Source organism: Malaya genurostris, chromosome 2 (assembly GCF_030247185.1).
Source record: "Malaya genurostris strain Urasoe2022 chromosome 2, Malgen_1.1, whole genome shotgun sequence".
NCBI lineage: Eukaryota > Metazoa > Arthropoda > Insecta > Diptera > Culicidae > Malaya > Malaya genurostris.
The window spans coordinates 82,858,905-82,872,629 of NC_080571.1; the positions used below are offsets into that span (position 1 = coordinate 82,858,905).

General features: G+C 39.2%; 1 protein-coding gene across 1 annotated transcript; it reads left to right on the forward strand.

Moving 5' to 3' along the window:
• The first annotated feature begins 2,653 nt into the window (after positions 1-2,653).
• LOC131430124 (clavesin-1-like) lies at positions 2,654-13,328 on the forward strand. Its single transcript, XM_058594840.1, has 4 exons — positions 2,654-3,388; positions 3,449-3,747; positions 3,810-3,954; positions 13,081-13,328. Exons 1-4 carry the CDS (start codon positions 2,989-2,991, stop codon positions 13,110-13,112), a joined length of 876 nt encoding a protein of 291 aa, XP_058450823.1. The 5' UTR covers positions 2,654-2,988; the 3' UTR covers positions 13,113-13,328.
• The last annotated feature ends 397 nt before the right edge of the window (positions 13,329-13,725 follow it).

Below are 13,725 nucleotides of genomic sequence, written 5' to 3' on the forward strand. Positions count from 1 at the left end.
CTTAGAAATCATCCAGTTCAGCGCTCTAGCCAGTGCCTCTCCTCCATGTTTGAGAAGCTCGTCTGGTAACTGGTCATTGCCTGCGGCTTTGTTGCCGATCTCCTCACTCACAGGTGCTGGGAATCTGTCGTCGGCTGAGCGTGCGCCCAGATTGATTTATGTATCGTTCTCTGTATCTTGTGCTTCGCCATTCAGATGCTCGTCATAGTACTGCTTCCACCTGTCGATCACCTCACGTTCGTTCGTGAGAAGGTTACCACTGGTATCTCTGCACATTTCGACCTATGGCGTGTAGCCTCTACTTGAGCGGTTTACCTTCTCATAGAACTTCCGTGTGTCCTCCGGAAAACCGTGTTCTCTCTGTTCCGCGGCTGTATTTATCGTTCCTCGTTCGCTCTCGTGTGGTGTTACAGCATCCTCGTCCTTGCTGCATTCTTCTCTTCGAACAACTGCTGACATTCGCCGTTAAACCAGTCATTTCCTCGATTCGATAACCTCGTACCTAGAACGGTTGCCGCAGTGCTACTCACGGCGGACCTTATATTCCTCCCAAGCTGCTCTTCCGTTGGTAGCACTAGGTCCAGTTGTTGCGCGTATTCCTCTGCAGTACGAATGCTACGTAGCTGCTAGAGATTGAGTCCCGGCGTTCCTGCGCGACGAGTGTTGTGCACCGTCGATAGTTTTGAGCGCATACAAACCGCGACAAGGTAGTGGTCAGAATCAATATTGGCACTGCGGTAAGTGCGGACATTGATGACATAGGAGAAGAATCGTCCGTCGATGAGAACGTGGTTGATTTGATTTTCCGTATGTTTATCAGGTTATCTCCAGGTGACTTTGTGGATATCTTTGCGAGGGAAGACGATGCTTTGAACTACCATTCCTCGGGAGGCTGCAGTTCACGCATCGTTGACCTTTGTCGTTTGTTGCCGCGTGCAGACTCTTCAGCCCGATCACAGGCCTGTACATTGCCTCCCGGCCTATCTGAGCATTCATATCGCCGATGACGAGTTTTACATCCCGCCGTGGACAGCTGTCGTATGTTCGTTCCAGCTGCGCGTAAAATGCTTCCTTCTCGTCATCGGGTCTCGTCTCATGTGGGCAGTGCTCATTGATGATGCTGTAATTGAAGAAACGGCCCTTGATCTTCAATACGCACATCCTATCACTGATTGGCTGCCACCCAATCACGCGCTTCCTAGATCATTTGTTGTGCCACAACTCTGGTTGAAGGTAGCCCCTCGATGCCCTCTTTTCCACATCTTCTGTCCCGTCCAACAAAGTTCCTGCAGTGCTACGACATCGAAGCCGCGGAGTTGAAGCTCATCATGCAGCATTCGGTCGTATCCTGGGAAGCCAAGCGATTTGCAGTTCCATGTGCCAAGCTTCCAATCGTAGCCCTTAGTTCGTCGCATAGGTCTTTGCCGATTATTCCGAGTCGTATTTCTTCCTTGATTGTTCGTAACTTCCTTTTTCCGGGACTGCACCAACCTCCTGTCTCGCCGGAGGGCCATCGTGTCAGTACTGTTTAGAGTCCCAAACTGACACAAGGACGGTAATCAGCCGCTCCTAACATGGAGAACAGACGCTGTTTCGAGTCGCCCCAACATGGGGAACAGACGCTCGGGTAGGCTCGCTCTCTGTAAAGAGAAGGCTTTCAGAGTCTTATCAAATATTGCTCTGAAAAATAAGTGTTTTCGTGATCTTTCACATTTATCTGAAAAAATAATGCGATGACATAATTTTTTTTTTATGGATACACAGGTTACATTTGGATACATTTTCACGCTTTTCATAGAAAATCCACGAATTTCAAAAATTTCCACGAAATCAGTTATATGAAATTCGTTGATTTTCCATGAAAAGCGTGAAAAAAATTTCCAAAAATATGTCCGAATGTGATCCTTGTTGCCAGCATAAGGTTTTTTTGAAAAAAAAATTTCATTTCATCGAATTATTTTTTCAAATAATTGTGAAAGATTACAAAAAAAAGCTCATTTTTTCAGTGCTATTTTTGATAAGACTCGGAAAATCCTCCGAATTTTCCAGTCATTTTCACCCTGTAGATAGATAAAAGTATTTCAAAGGTCTGTATGTTTTTGGTTTTGTCAAATTTTTCAAAATTTCCATCGAAAATTTCCTAAGACCACTTGCGCGCATGGTACTTGGACGATGCCTTTAACTGTAATCTGTATTGTGGAAGTGATTGTCAAATGATAGCACGATGGATAGTAAATGGCAAACGACCTTTGCATTTACTTTCTGACATATCAGAGACTCAGATGACTCGTATCGCTGAGATGCCTCCTCTTATAATCTCTAGTTAGTTTGATATCGTTAAAAACCGAAAAAAGTAAAAATTACTGACTGACCAGAAGTCATAAATAAAAAAAAAATTTTGCTAGTTGACAGTGACAGATATCAGCTCTGCTCGAAAAGCCTCTGTAGGTGAATTGCAACTTGGTGATCACTTGGCCAAACAACGGGTAAATTTCCTAAACACATAGAAATCACTAGATGGAAGTCTGTTCTCAGTGCTAAAACTATAATGTCAATGTCAAAGCTTCGTTTTGTTAGTGAATTCAAATGAAAACAGATTTTTTATTCAAGGTATTACAGATTTCGTATGAAAATATTGTGGAATAATCTGGCCTACAGCAAAGGAACGTCAACAAATCCAATCTAATTTAACTCGATTCTTCATTCATCGAATTTATTAAATTTGTACACAATAACAATATATATTGTATACAAGTCCCGACATAACACATGACAACAATAAAAACAAATTCTGCGTTTCCTGATCTTCAAGCAATTCGAACGGTGTTCTTTGGTGGAACACTTGAAAACTCAACCAACCGGATGAAGTTTGGTGCTACTGCGAGGTGTCACGTATTCCGAGATAGCTTGTCGTGCAAAACCTTAGCAATGAACAAAACAGTTTCTGCTCGGCAGTAGTTTCCAGCTAGTAACTGAAGGTGTGTGATCATGTCTTCGATCAAATTCGATGCCAACAACCGTCCAAGTATTGAGCTTTCCAATGGAGAACGAATCCAGTTCAATGGTGTTGCATCGGAGGAATATCGAGTTCAGAGGGGAGAATCTGTCGAACTCGTTCAGCAGCAATGTCAACAAGTGATTTCACGGTGCAAAGAAAGTGGTTACGATATGTCAAACCTCCGTAATTTGGTAATGGCAACTTTGCGCTACTTCCAGTATGACGTAACGAAAGCTGCCAATGCAATTATTCATAATGGAGATACATTCAGGAAGCATAAGTTCATCCGTTCCTTCGACCAGCTACGGCACGTGTTTGAAGCTGGATTGGTGTGGTATTTGCCGGGCCGTAATCGAGATGGTTCCGTCGGGATCGTCATAGAATCTGGCAGTGCGTATCTTCTAGTGGGTAAATGTTTTAATCTTGATAACTCGCTCTGCGTGATTGCAGAAAACTGGAACCCTTCGAAAATCCCCCTACTGGACCTCTGGGAAGCGTCGAGGCTGGCCGTTGAACTAGCTCTCAACGATGAAATGGTGCAGTTTTCCGGTTTCAAGATGATCGTAGACTGCCACGGTGCAGGCTGGGATCACTTCCGGGCGTACAGTTCGAAATCGGCTCAGATCGTCCTAAAACTGCAACGATGTCGCGTTTTTCAAATAACGTGTCACTTTGTTGAAAACGCACGGCTGCTCAGTGTAGGACATTCCCTGCTGGCTCCTCTGCTGGGAAACGATTTTAAGCAAAATGTACGTTTCATTAGAGCCGTTCCAATTTAGGCGAATCTTAGATGTATTAATCGTTTCTTTAGTGTTTCTTTCATGGAACCGATTGGTCTTCCCTGCATCAACACGTCAGTCCGGACTGTCTGATATCGAAATACGGTGGAACCGCTCCCGATTACGACCATACACTAGTGGGCGAGCTGATTGACAAAATGAAGCACACTCTTCCAGGTAAGTGATGAAAATGGCCGCAGGTTGTAGGGATTACTATTTGTCCGCATACTCGATTCACTTACACTCTTCACCAGTATTTATTGACATAACAAGTTAGTTATGTCTTGATTGTAAATAGTCATTGATATTTATAATGCGTGCTACGTAAAATAATCTATTTCATGTATATATTTTGAATCAACACTGAAAACTCGCTGATATGGGTCAAATATCTGCAAAAAAAATCATATGACGTTCTAGCTGAGTTCCAGTCTGGACATAATTAAACAAGCTTGAACTGCGACCCGGAAGAAATCTCAGTGTCAATAGAAATGCAGCACAATCTCCACCAAGAATCGGTTGCGAAGTCTGATGAAACAGAGCATTCAAATTTAACTAATGAAGTGCAAACCCAGCCAACATTTTCTGGTTGCCAGATTTATCTGGAAAATGCCAGATTGCTTCCGCTTCGCCATACACTCTAACTAACGAGATCTTTCGTAAGATTTTACAAATTATTCCAAATTTTGCCAGCTCTCATCAAATCTTTACGGTTTTGGCCTCTTTACGATAGTTGGTAAGACCTTTTTTTTTTTGCTCACTGAAAATGAAACCTGGTCAAAATTTCCCAGACCCCAGAGTTAGACCCAGACAAATCCAGAAACAGATTTTTGAAAAAATAACATGGCAACTCTGAAACCAGCACTTATTTTGATGGTGACATTTCGAAATAGGGCAAGGGCTCCCTGTTTCATCTCATTTGTAAGGACGTTACCTTAAAAACCTGATTTAGCCACTAAAATCACTGCGATTTTTTTCATATTTTTGCTTAATTCGCCTTGCTCCACATTGGGAATTGATTCACATTCCTTGGAAATTAAAATAATATTTAAAAATCAGCCAAAAACGCTTCTGATATGTTCACTACTGTGCTCCTAATTTCATCTCAAAGGTTTTATATTCATCCTATCGTTGGTCCTTTATTCATCCCATAAATTACCAATGCCCAGTGGTTCAATGCGCAATTCCATGCTCTTAATTGATAACTGATAGGAACGTTGTTCAGAATGTTATTTCAAACAAATTTGCTGTAGGTACTATTCCCATAACTTGAGTGTAATTCATGATATAATGTATTTTCTGAAAATGGTGTCGTAAAACCAGTTCTTGTAAGGTTTTAGGACACCCTTTTCAGAAAATATCTCACTTTCAAAAAACATCTGATTACTAAACTATTCTAGGGTAACGGCTCCCTATTTCATCTGAGCTAGTATTTCCATCTCATCCCTTCACCTCATTACTTTGAACATGAAAAATATTTTACAACGTACCTGAACCAAACTTTGAAATGTTTTAAAATGATTATAAAAGCTATTGTCACACTTTCCTATTGAAAGAAATGGTTTTAAGTTCTTCGGTTATCGATTTACAGTTCGTCATGTTTCTGAATATCTACTAATCGATTCGTCTCAAAGCATGATCACTATTTCGCAAAATTACACTACCATTGAATGCTGGATGGCTTCATAATTAGTAATGTTCACTTGCCACTTGTTTAATTAACGATTTAAAACTTCAAAAATTACCCGACAAACAATAAAAGTCTTTAAAAATATGAGATGAAAGTTTTTCACTTAGTTCACTTGACTGTGCTTTGTTTTCATCTCATTTGGTTTCGCAAAGTTGCCAAGTTATCTCATATTGTTACAAAAAATAGATTGTTTTTCTTCTTCAAATTATTATCAAAAAGTATGTTTTTGGTATCCGTGACATTAGTTTAAGTATGTTATTGATATTAATATTTAAATAAAACTGTTTTGGCTTCGAATATAAACCGAAAGAGTGTGTTAAATACTAATGAAATAACCATTGTGGCAAATCTAGTAGCACTGGTTTCATTCCGCTATACGTCAACATAATGCTGTGAAGTGTGTGTGTTTCATCGGCTGTGCACAGAGATGCCAGATATTTTCATAGCAAAATATGTATTACGTTTCATAGAAAATCTATATCTGCTCTATCTGTTTTCACTAATAAAATGATGTTAATCATAATCAATTATCTGCATAAAAGATTTCCACTTTAACATGTGATTTGTCCGTTGATTAATAAACTTTTAAAGAATTACTGCAATCAAATACTAATAGATACTCAGAGAGAAAAGTCTAATTTTTTACTTCTCACTTTCTATGAATCTGTACAAATCTGATTTGATTTAAATCAGTATGCGAACGCAAAAATCTATGCAATACAGATAAATCTGTATAAATGGCATCTCTGGCTCTACACTTTGTTTTAAGAAGGGCTAATGAATAAATAGTAAAAATTACATTTTAGTTTTTATTTAAAGTTCACCAAATCAACATAACAGTGAAATTTTAAATTTAAAGCGAAAGGTAACGGAAACGACCGAGAATTTTTAAACGTTGAAATAATTCCCTAAATTTAATAGTGGAGTATTTTGTTTTGATTGCTGTCGCCATTGCTAATTTATAGGACGAATAAAGGATCAACGATAGGATGGATAAAAATCCATTGAGATGGAATTAGGAGCAGAGTAGTGAACACATCTTAAGTGTTTTTAGCTGTTTTATGAATTTTAGTAAACACGTCAATTGGTATGTCTGAATGAATATCTCTGCTTTATTTAATTCGATCACTTATTTATATCCTATCCTCTCCTAACTTGGCTAAGTGAGTTTTACAGTGTGGATTACTAAAAATCCGGGGGGAGGAGTTAGAACGCGCAGCGTAAATCTGTTTAACCAATGACATGTCTCGGTCATTGTATAATTTGAGTAGGAGAGAGTGAGTAATGTTTCTAGACAAGTGTGTGAGTGCGATACAGAGAGGATAGGGTGAGAGTAGTCAGGTTAAACTCTCGTGAGTGTCGGTTCGAGTCAGTGTGTTTTCCTGGGTTACTGTTATTCTAGGTCATGTCGTATGGCACTTGATTGAGAGAGGTGTGGGACGTGAAGAAACGGGAAATGTTTTGTTTTGGGTGACAATGTTTGAAATATGACGCTGACGCTTCCTTATTTATTGTTGTCGTATGAACACAGACTAACAGACATGACAGTATGAGTAAATTCTTATAAAAAAAATTTTTCGTTATGCACTAGCTCCACCTATATTGTACTGCGCGAACTATTTACTATCGGTACACCCCTTGTGTTACGTAAAAGTTTTTTTACTAGTTGATTTCCCCTCGTTTGTCAACACCGATCAGCTGCTTGCAGTGATGCCTGATTTCATCAAAATATTTGAAAATGAATCGTTACAATAAATTATTGGATTACGTTGATAATATATTTAACTTTTTCGCGATGTTGGAAGGTAACCATTTATTTGACTCAACGTTGTTCATCTAGACTATTTTTTATTGTGTTGGTAGTTATCACCCGAAATTAAGTGGCGGCAGACCAGAAGCAAGTAAATATTGTAACAAAACGGGTTCGATTTTGTCTTGCGTTGGAGGATGAGAAGTAGGCACAATTATGTATATAGTTTTGGCAATATGTATTAAATCTGTATCCTGCATGAAATTCGCATGGACGTATACAAATCAATACATTATAGGTAATTCTGTATGAATGGCAACTCTGTTGGTAAATGAAAAAAATAAACACAGTCTAGATGACAGACAGGATGTTTTTGATAGGGTAACGTGGCGCCATCATGACACATGTGAGTACTGTCCCAAATAAAGGAATATTCGAAATGACCGTTAAAATGATTGAAGAATCTAATTTGAGTGTCCTGTCTGTTAGTCTGTGGTATGAACGCGGTGTTTTCGTTGGGTCGAAGTAAGTGCTGACATTTTAATTGCTTCATGTAGGTGAAGTTTATATTTCAAGTGGGTTTCTGGGTTTTCATGACATGGTGTCGAGTGGAAATTTGTCGAGTACGTGTTTATGGAAATTTGTCAAGTGCGTGTGGTCTGCGGTGTGGGAAAGATTTTAATCTTGAATATTTTACATGGTCTGAAATGTGTGAGGAGATTTAGTGTTACATGCTCATATTACAGAATATTTGTTAAATTTTCAAGAAATGTGAATCAATTCTCAATGTGAAGCAAGGCGAATGAAGCAGTAATATGAAATAGTTATAGTGATTTTAGTGGCTAAATCGGGGTTTGAAGGCGACGTCCTTACAAATGAGATGAAATAGGGAACCCTTACCCTATTTGTAGACTTCGATGTTCATAAAAATAATTTATTGTGAGAGTTACCATGGTAACGAATATATACTGATATCTGATCTGACATGAAGTGAACCTTATCATTGCAAATGTCAAGGACAAGAATATTCGAAAAGAACATATCTCGCCTGCAGACGATCGCAGACGAGTAATTCAACCACGGTATGAAAGCTCTTTTGAAGTAGTTTAATATGCAAGTAGTCTCATCTGCACCTTTCTGCACCTTTTGATGATAGACAAGTTGAAATTTTGTTAAAAAAAACATGAAAAATGGCTCTATTTCATTAAACTGGAATGATAGCAGCATAGTATGTTTGAGAAAGTTGTTTAGTTTTCAATGATGAAAATCTTTGAAAAACATGAAAAACTCATATAAATTGAAAATATATGTGTTTCCTTACAAAAGCTGGTTTTAGGACACCCTTTTCAGAAAATACATTATATCATGAATTACACTCAAATCTCTAAAGTTCACTCTCCCAAAAATCGATCTTAAAATTTTAATTGGAATTGCGATATTTTTTTTATTTAAATGGTATAGCCTCAATATAGATAATTATGTTCCTTGTCAAGTTTCCGTATGTAGCAAGATGGGAATTTTAGGGGAAAAGGGGGTTGGCAAATGGGATCCCTCTGAAGATGGAGTTCAGCTCATTAAACCAATAATGGGGTGCGGCAAATCTTATTTTGCCCCAGGCGCCAAATTTCCTCGGTACGCCACTGCACTGAATAAAACAATATGTATGAACATAGAATAGAAAATAATTTTTTTCCTCAAAAGTACCTATCTGCCAATGTATGAACGGTTGATAGGGAACATAATTACCTATCCCGGGAAAAAATTTCATCCAAATGATAAATAAAATTTTTGATGTTAATCGACTTTAAATTTTGTTCAAAACCATTTTTTTATTCAGTGTAGGAGTCGATAAAGTAATTTTTCAATTTTATTTTTATTCCAAAATTTGACTAATTGTAGGAAAATCACTCATACAACAGTTTTTAGGTTTTGACCCTTTCCAAAAGACAGGCTAGATCAATTTTGGAAAATCAAAGTTAGCAAAATGGCTTTTTGTGACAGAAAGTTCAATTAAAATCTGAGAGGTTGTAGCCAACATTTTTTTTCGAGTTAGTGTAGAATTCGTCCGTACACGACAACATACCGTATGTATTAGGGTACATCGCACACTTCGGATGATGATGGATCTTCCTGGACCTCAGATGCTTGAGGTATTCATAGAAAGCCTGAATGTCATTCAAAATGCGTTTATGAATCACGACTAGCCTGGCTTGCTAAGATAACCGTAGCTGATCGGATACGATTGCTAGGGTCAATATTATCAACGATCCAAGGTAGACAAATTCGTCGACTACCTCAAAGTCGTCGTTGACAATGGTTGTACTTATAACTACTTGGCATACTTGATAGCAATGACAGATACATTTTTGATAAGTAGTATTACCACAAACGAATTTCCAGACATGACAGTCACGATCTTTTTTTGGCACACATCTACGGTCCTACGTGAAACTGGCACCAATGGTGATATTTTGGTTGCACTGCTGAGTTTCCATCATCGCATTCATAATGCAAATGTCAAACCGATACGTTAGCTCATTTGTACACGCAGAGAAATGGAGCATGTTTAAAATAACAAAACAGTTAGTAGAATGTTTAATATGATTTATGTTCATTTCAAGCTAGAATATGATTGTTTTGAACCAATTTCACCCTTAAATATAAAAAATGTTCACTGTTTGATTTGAATCTAAATTTTGGTTTAGCCAAACGAAAAATTTATTTGCTACCAATGAATTTTGTTGTTGAAATAAATTAACTATTTATTACATGTCAACCAAAGTTGAATTGACGTTACCGAAATATCCGTGTTGACTCAATCCTGCTGTATCTTTATTTCAAGAAAAAAAAATAGGTTCAATTTATCTATGATCTTATTTGTGTACTGATATAACTAAGTTTACTGTTCAAATGAACCGTAATAGTTTTATTTCCAATAGACAAAAGCAGGAGGAGCTCAATGATGCTCCCCTGGAGGACTGCTGGACCAGAACTAAAGCAGCCATCAGCAATGCTGCGGAGAGCGTCCTGGGATACGTGCCAAGGAGTCGACGGAACGAATGGTTCGACGGCGAATGCCAGGAGATATTGGACGAGAAGAATGCAGCACGCGCAGCGATGTTGCGTCAAGCCACCCGTCAGAACGTGGAATCGTATCGACAGAGACGAAAGCGGCAAACTCGCCTTTTCCGGGACAAAAAGCGCCACCTGGAAGAGTCGGAGAGAGAGGAGATGGAGATGCTGTATCGTTCTCAGGATACACGGGCGTTCTGCAGGAAGCTGAATGACTCTCGCAACGGCTTCATGCCGCGAGCCGAAATGTGTAGAGACAAGGAAGGTGGCATCCTGACGGACGAACGTGAGGTGATCGAAAGGTGGAGGCAGCACTACGATGAACATCTGAATAGTGCACAGGCGGACAATCAGGCGTTGGAGGAGGAAGATTATGTCAGTGTTACAGCCGACGGAGATGTACCAGTGCCCACTATGAACGAGGTCAAGGAGGCTATCCAACAGCTCAAGAACAACAAAGCAACTGGTAAGGATGGTCTAGGAGCAGAACTCTTCAAAAGGGGACCGGAGAAACTGACGGAATGCATGCACCGAATAATCGAAGAGATCTGGGACAGAGAACAGCTACCGGAGGAGTGGAAGGAAGGGGTCATCACCCCGATATACAAGAAAGGGGACAAATTGGACTGTGCAAACTACAGGGCAATCACAGTGTCAAATGCCGCCTACAAAGTGGTATCCCAGATCCTGTTCCGGCGCCTATCACCACTGGTAAATGGATTTGTCGGGAGTTATCAGGCCGGGTTCATCAACGGCAGATCAACAAACGACCAAATCTTCACTATACGGCAAATCCTCCAAAAATGCCGTGAGTACCGGGTCCCGACGCATCATCTGTTCATCGACTTCAAAGCCGCATACGACACGGTAGACCGTGTAGAGCTATGGAAAATTATGGACGAGAACGGCTTCCCTGGGAAGCTGACAAGACTGATTAAGGCTACGATGGATGGTGTACAGTGTTGTGTCAAGATTGCGGGCGGTTTCTCGGAACCGTTCGAATCACGTAGGGGATTAAGACAAGGTGATGGGTTGTCCTGCCTGCTGTTCAACATCGCACTTGAAGGAGTTATGCGAAGAGCGTGGTTCAACATGCGGGGCACGATTTTCACGAAGTCCGGACAATTCGTGTGCTTCGCTGATGACGTGGATATAATCGGTAGAAACAAGGAGGCGGTAGCAGATCTGTGTACCCGACTAAAGCGCGAAGCGGCACGAGTAGGACTGAGGATAAATGTGTCTAAGACAAAGTACATGCTGGCTGGCGGAACTGAACGCGATAGGCAACGTCTGGGCAGCGTTCACGGTGGCTGGACCAAGTGGAGCGAAACCTGGATAGTATCGGGCGCCGACGTGGTTGGAGGCAAGCAGCCATGGATCGAGTTACATGGAGAAGAATTGTTGATCAGATAAAATCTTGAAGGATGTAATATCAGAAATATATATAGACAAAAGCATTTTCCCCGCGAGAATAATCCAGGGCATTTTTTTTATCTCCCGCGGATAAAGTTTTTTACAAGTTTTATAAAAAACGTTTATCTGCTTCTTTAATTAACTAAGGGATTTTCAATAATTCAAGCGTAGGTATCTATAATTGGAAAGGTTTTGAAAATTGTATAAAATTACATAACACATTTTCTTTGCAAAAAATATTTCATGCAGGATCTCTATTTTGACTGATGGAGCACCGAATCGTTGGATGCTATAAAAATTAAAAAATCAGGGCTTGATAGTGGGGTATGTAAATAATTCGTTCGTCTAGCGACAAAATGGCTCACAGTCTTGAAAAAATGCAAAATTTAAAAAAATTGTATATTAGGAAATTGAAAACAAATAAAAGTAGTACCAAAAATTACTTCGTTAAATTAGTATGAAAGAAGTTATTTTATTCCTGAAATCGAACAAAAATGTATGGTTTCAACAATCAAAAGCGTTAGTTGAAATAACTAATTTCAAGGAAATTTATTTCAACTAAAAGGTTTTGTGAATTTAAAGCTTTACAATTATTGACTTTAACTAGAGTTCGTTTCATTTAAAACTATATTTTAAGTTGAATTTACTGTGAAATTGTTTGTCAAGAGATTGACAGGAACGCGCAAGTAAAATATTTGTTATTTTAATCAAACTGTTTATTGAAACAAAGTAATACACCGAGAAATATAAACCATCATGTTTTGTAGTTTCAATTAGCAATATTTACAATATCAAACCAGATTTTCTTTTTTCACTATTTCAACAAAAATATTCGTTGGGTGAAACCCAAATTTGGTTATTTTTTTTCAATTTTTTTCTCTGCATATATATATATTTAGATTTCATGGCCCACTTTGGTCGAAATGATAGCAATTCAATTAATATCGCGCTCCACAAAGCGGTGAGTGCGGTCATTTTAGAAGGTACCGAGAACGGACCAGATTTTTTTTAATATTTGTAAGCACATACATGTCTTTATTATTTATCTTTGGTATTACTCTACGTTTTGTTATACCGTTTTCGTTTATTGATCAGAGCAGCCCGAGAGCTGATCTAGCGTCGCCCAAACAACTTTCGATGTGTTTGTTTTAGCAACCTGGGGTCGCCCTAGATCGGACTCCAACCACGTAGTTTCGCTCTGAAATTTTCTCGGGTCGCATCACGCATCCATACGTGTTCGTTTTATTCGGAGTCAGAGTTGCCCGTGTGTAGGTTCAAAACCGAAAACAGTATTAGTAATTATTCTCTAGGATGTAACTTTTTTCATTTGTCATTTTTAGTTCTATCTAAGCTTGCCTTGTTTTAATTCTCGTTTCAGTCTTCAAACCCTGGAAATCGGATGAAATGTGAACTACTAATAAAACAAGAACGAAGAATGAAACAATTTTACACCAAAAAAAGCTTGATCAGCCCGAAGGAAAATCTACAAGCAATATTATCACGTTTCAACTGTAATGTTACAATATTTTAAAACCGCCCATAGCTAACCCAGCATTAGCGCTTGTGAAGCTGAAACAAAAAAACAAATTTCATCTCAGTACCGCAATAAACTGTCAATTCGCCACATTCCACCAACAATTGCACTGTTTTACTCGTCAGTTTCGGTCACAGTGAAGAAGCCTAAAGCATTCCACGCCAACCCCAGAAGTAGTAATATGATTAAGTGTCGTTCAAAAAAAAAACGGATCCAACAACAATGCCCCAGATGAAACAAATATTCCCAGCCGGCCGCCAGCATCCATGAGTCCATCAGTCAGCAAGGGGTCAACGCCAGTGGGTCGGTAGGCGGTACAGTTTTTACTCGAACGATGGGAAACAATGGCAACTAATTGCAGCTCTTCCCGTCTTCCTCCGCATTCCTTTTGATAGGAATGTCTTTCTGCGCATTTGTACTTAGTCGAAAGTGGTGATTCAACGCCGGCAGTGATCTTAATGACCAGTTTACTTGAGCCACTGGTCCACG

Bases quoted from the DNA above. Each gene is read 5' to 3' on its own strand.
- LOC131430124 (XM_058594840.1), top strand. From the start codon at position 2,989: ATGTCTTCGATCAAATTCGATGCCAACAACCGTCCAAGTATTGAGCTT. The intron at 3,389-3,448 runs GTGCGTATCTTC...GCGTGATTGCAG, and splicing joins GATCGTCATAGAATCTGGCA to AAAACTGGAACCCTTCGAAA. The intron at 3,748-3,809 runs GTACGTTTCATT...TCGTTTCTTTAG, and splicing joins GAAACGATTTTAAGCAAAAT to TGTTTCTTTCATGGAACCGA.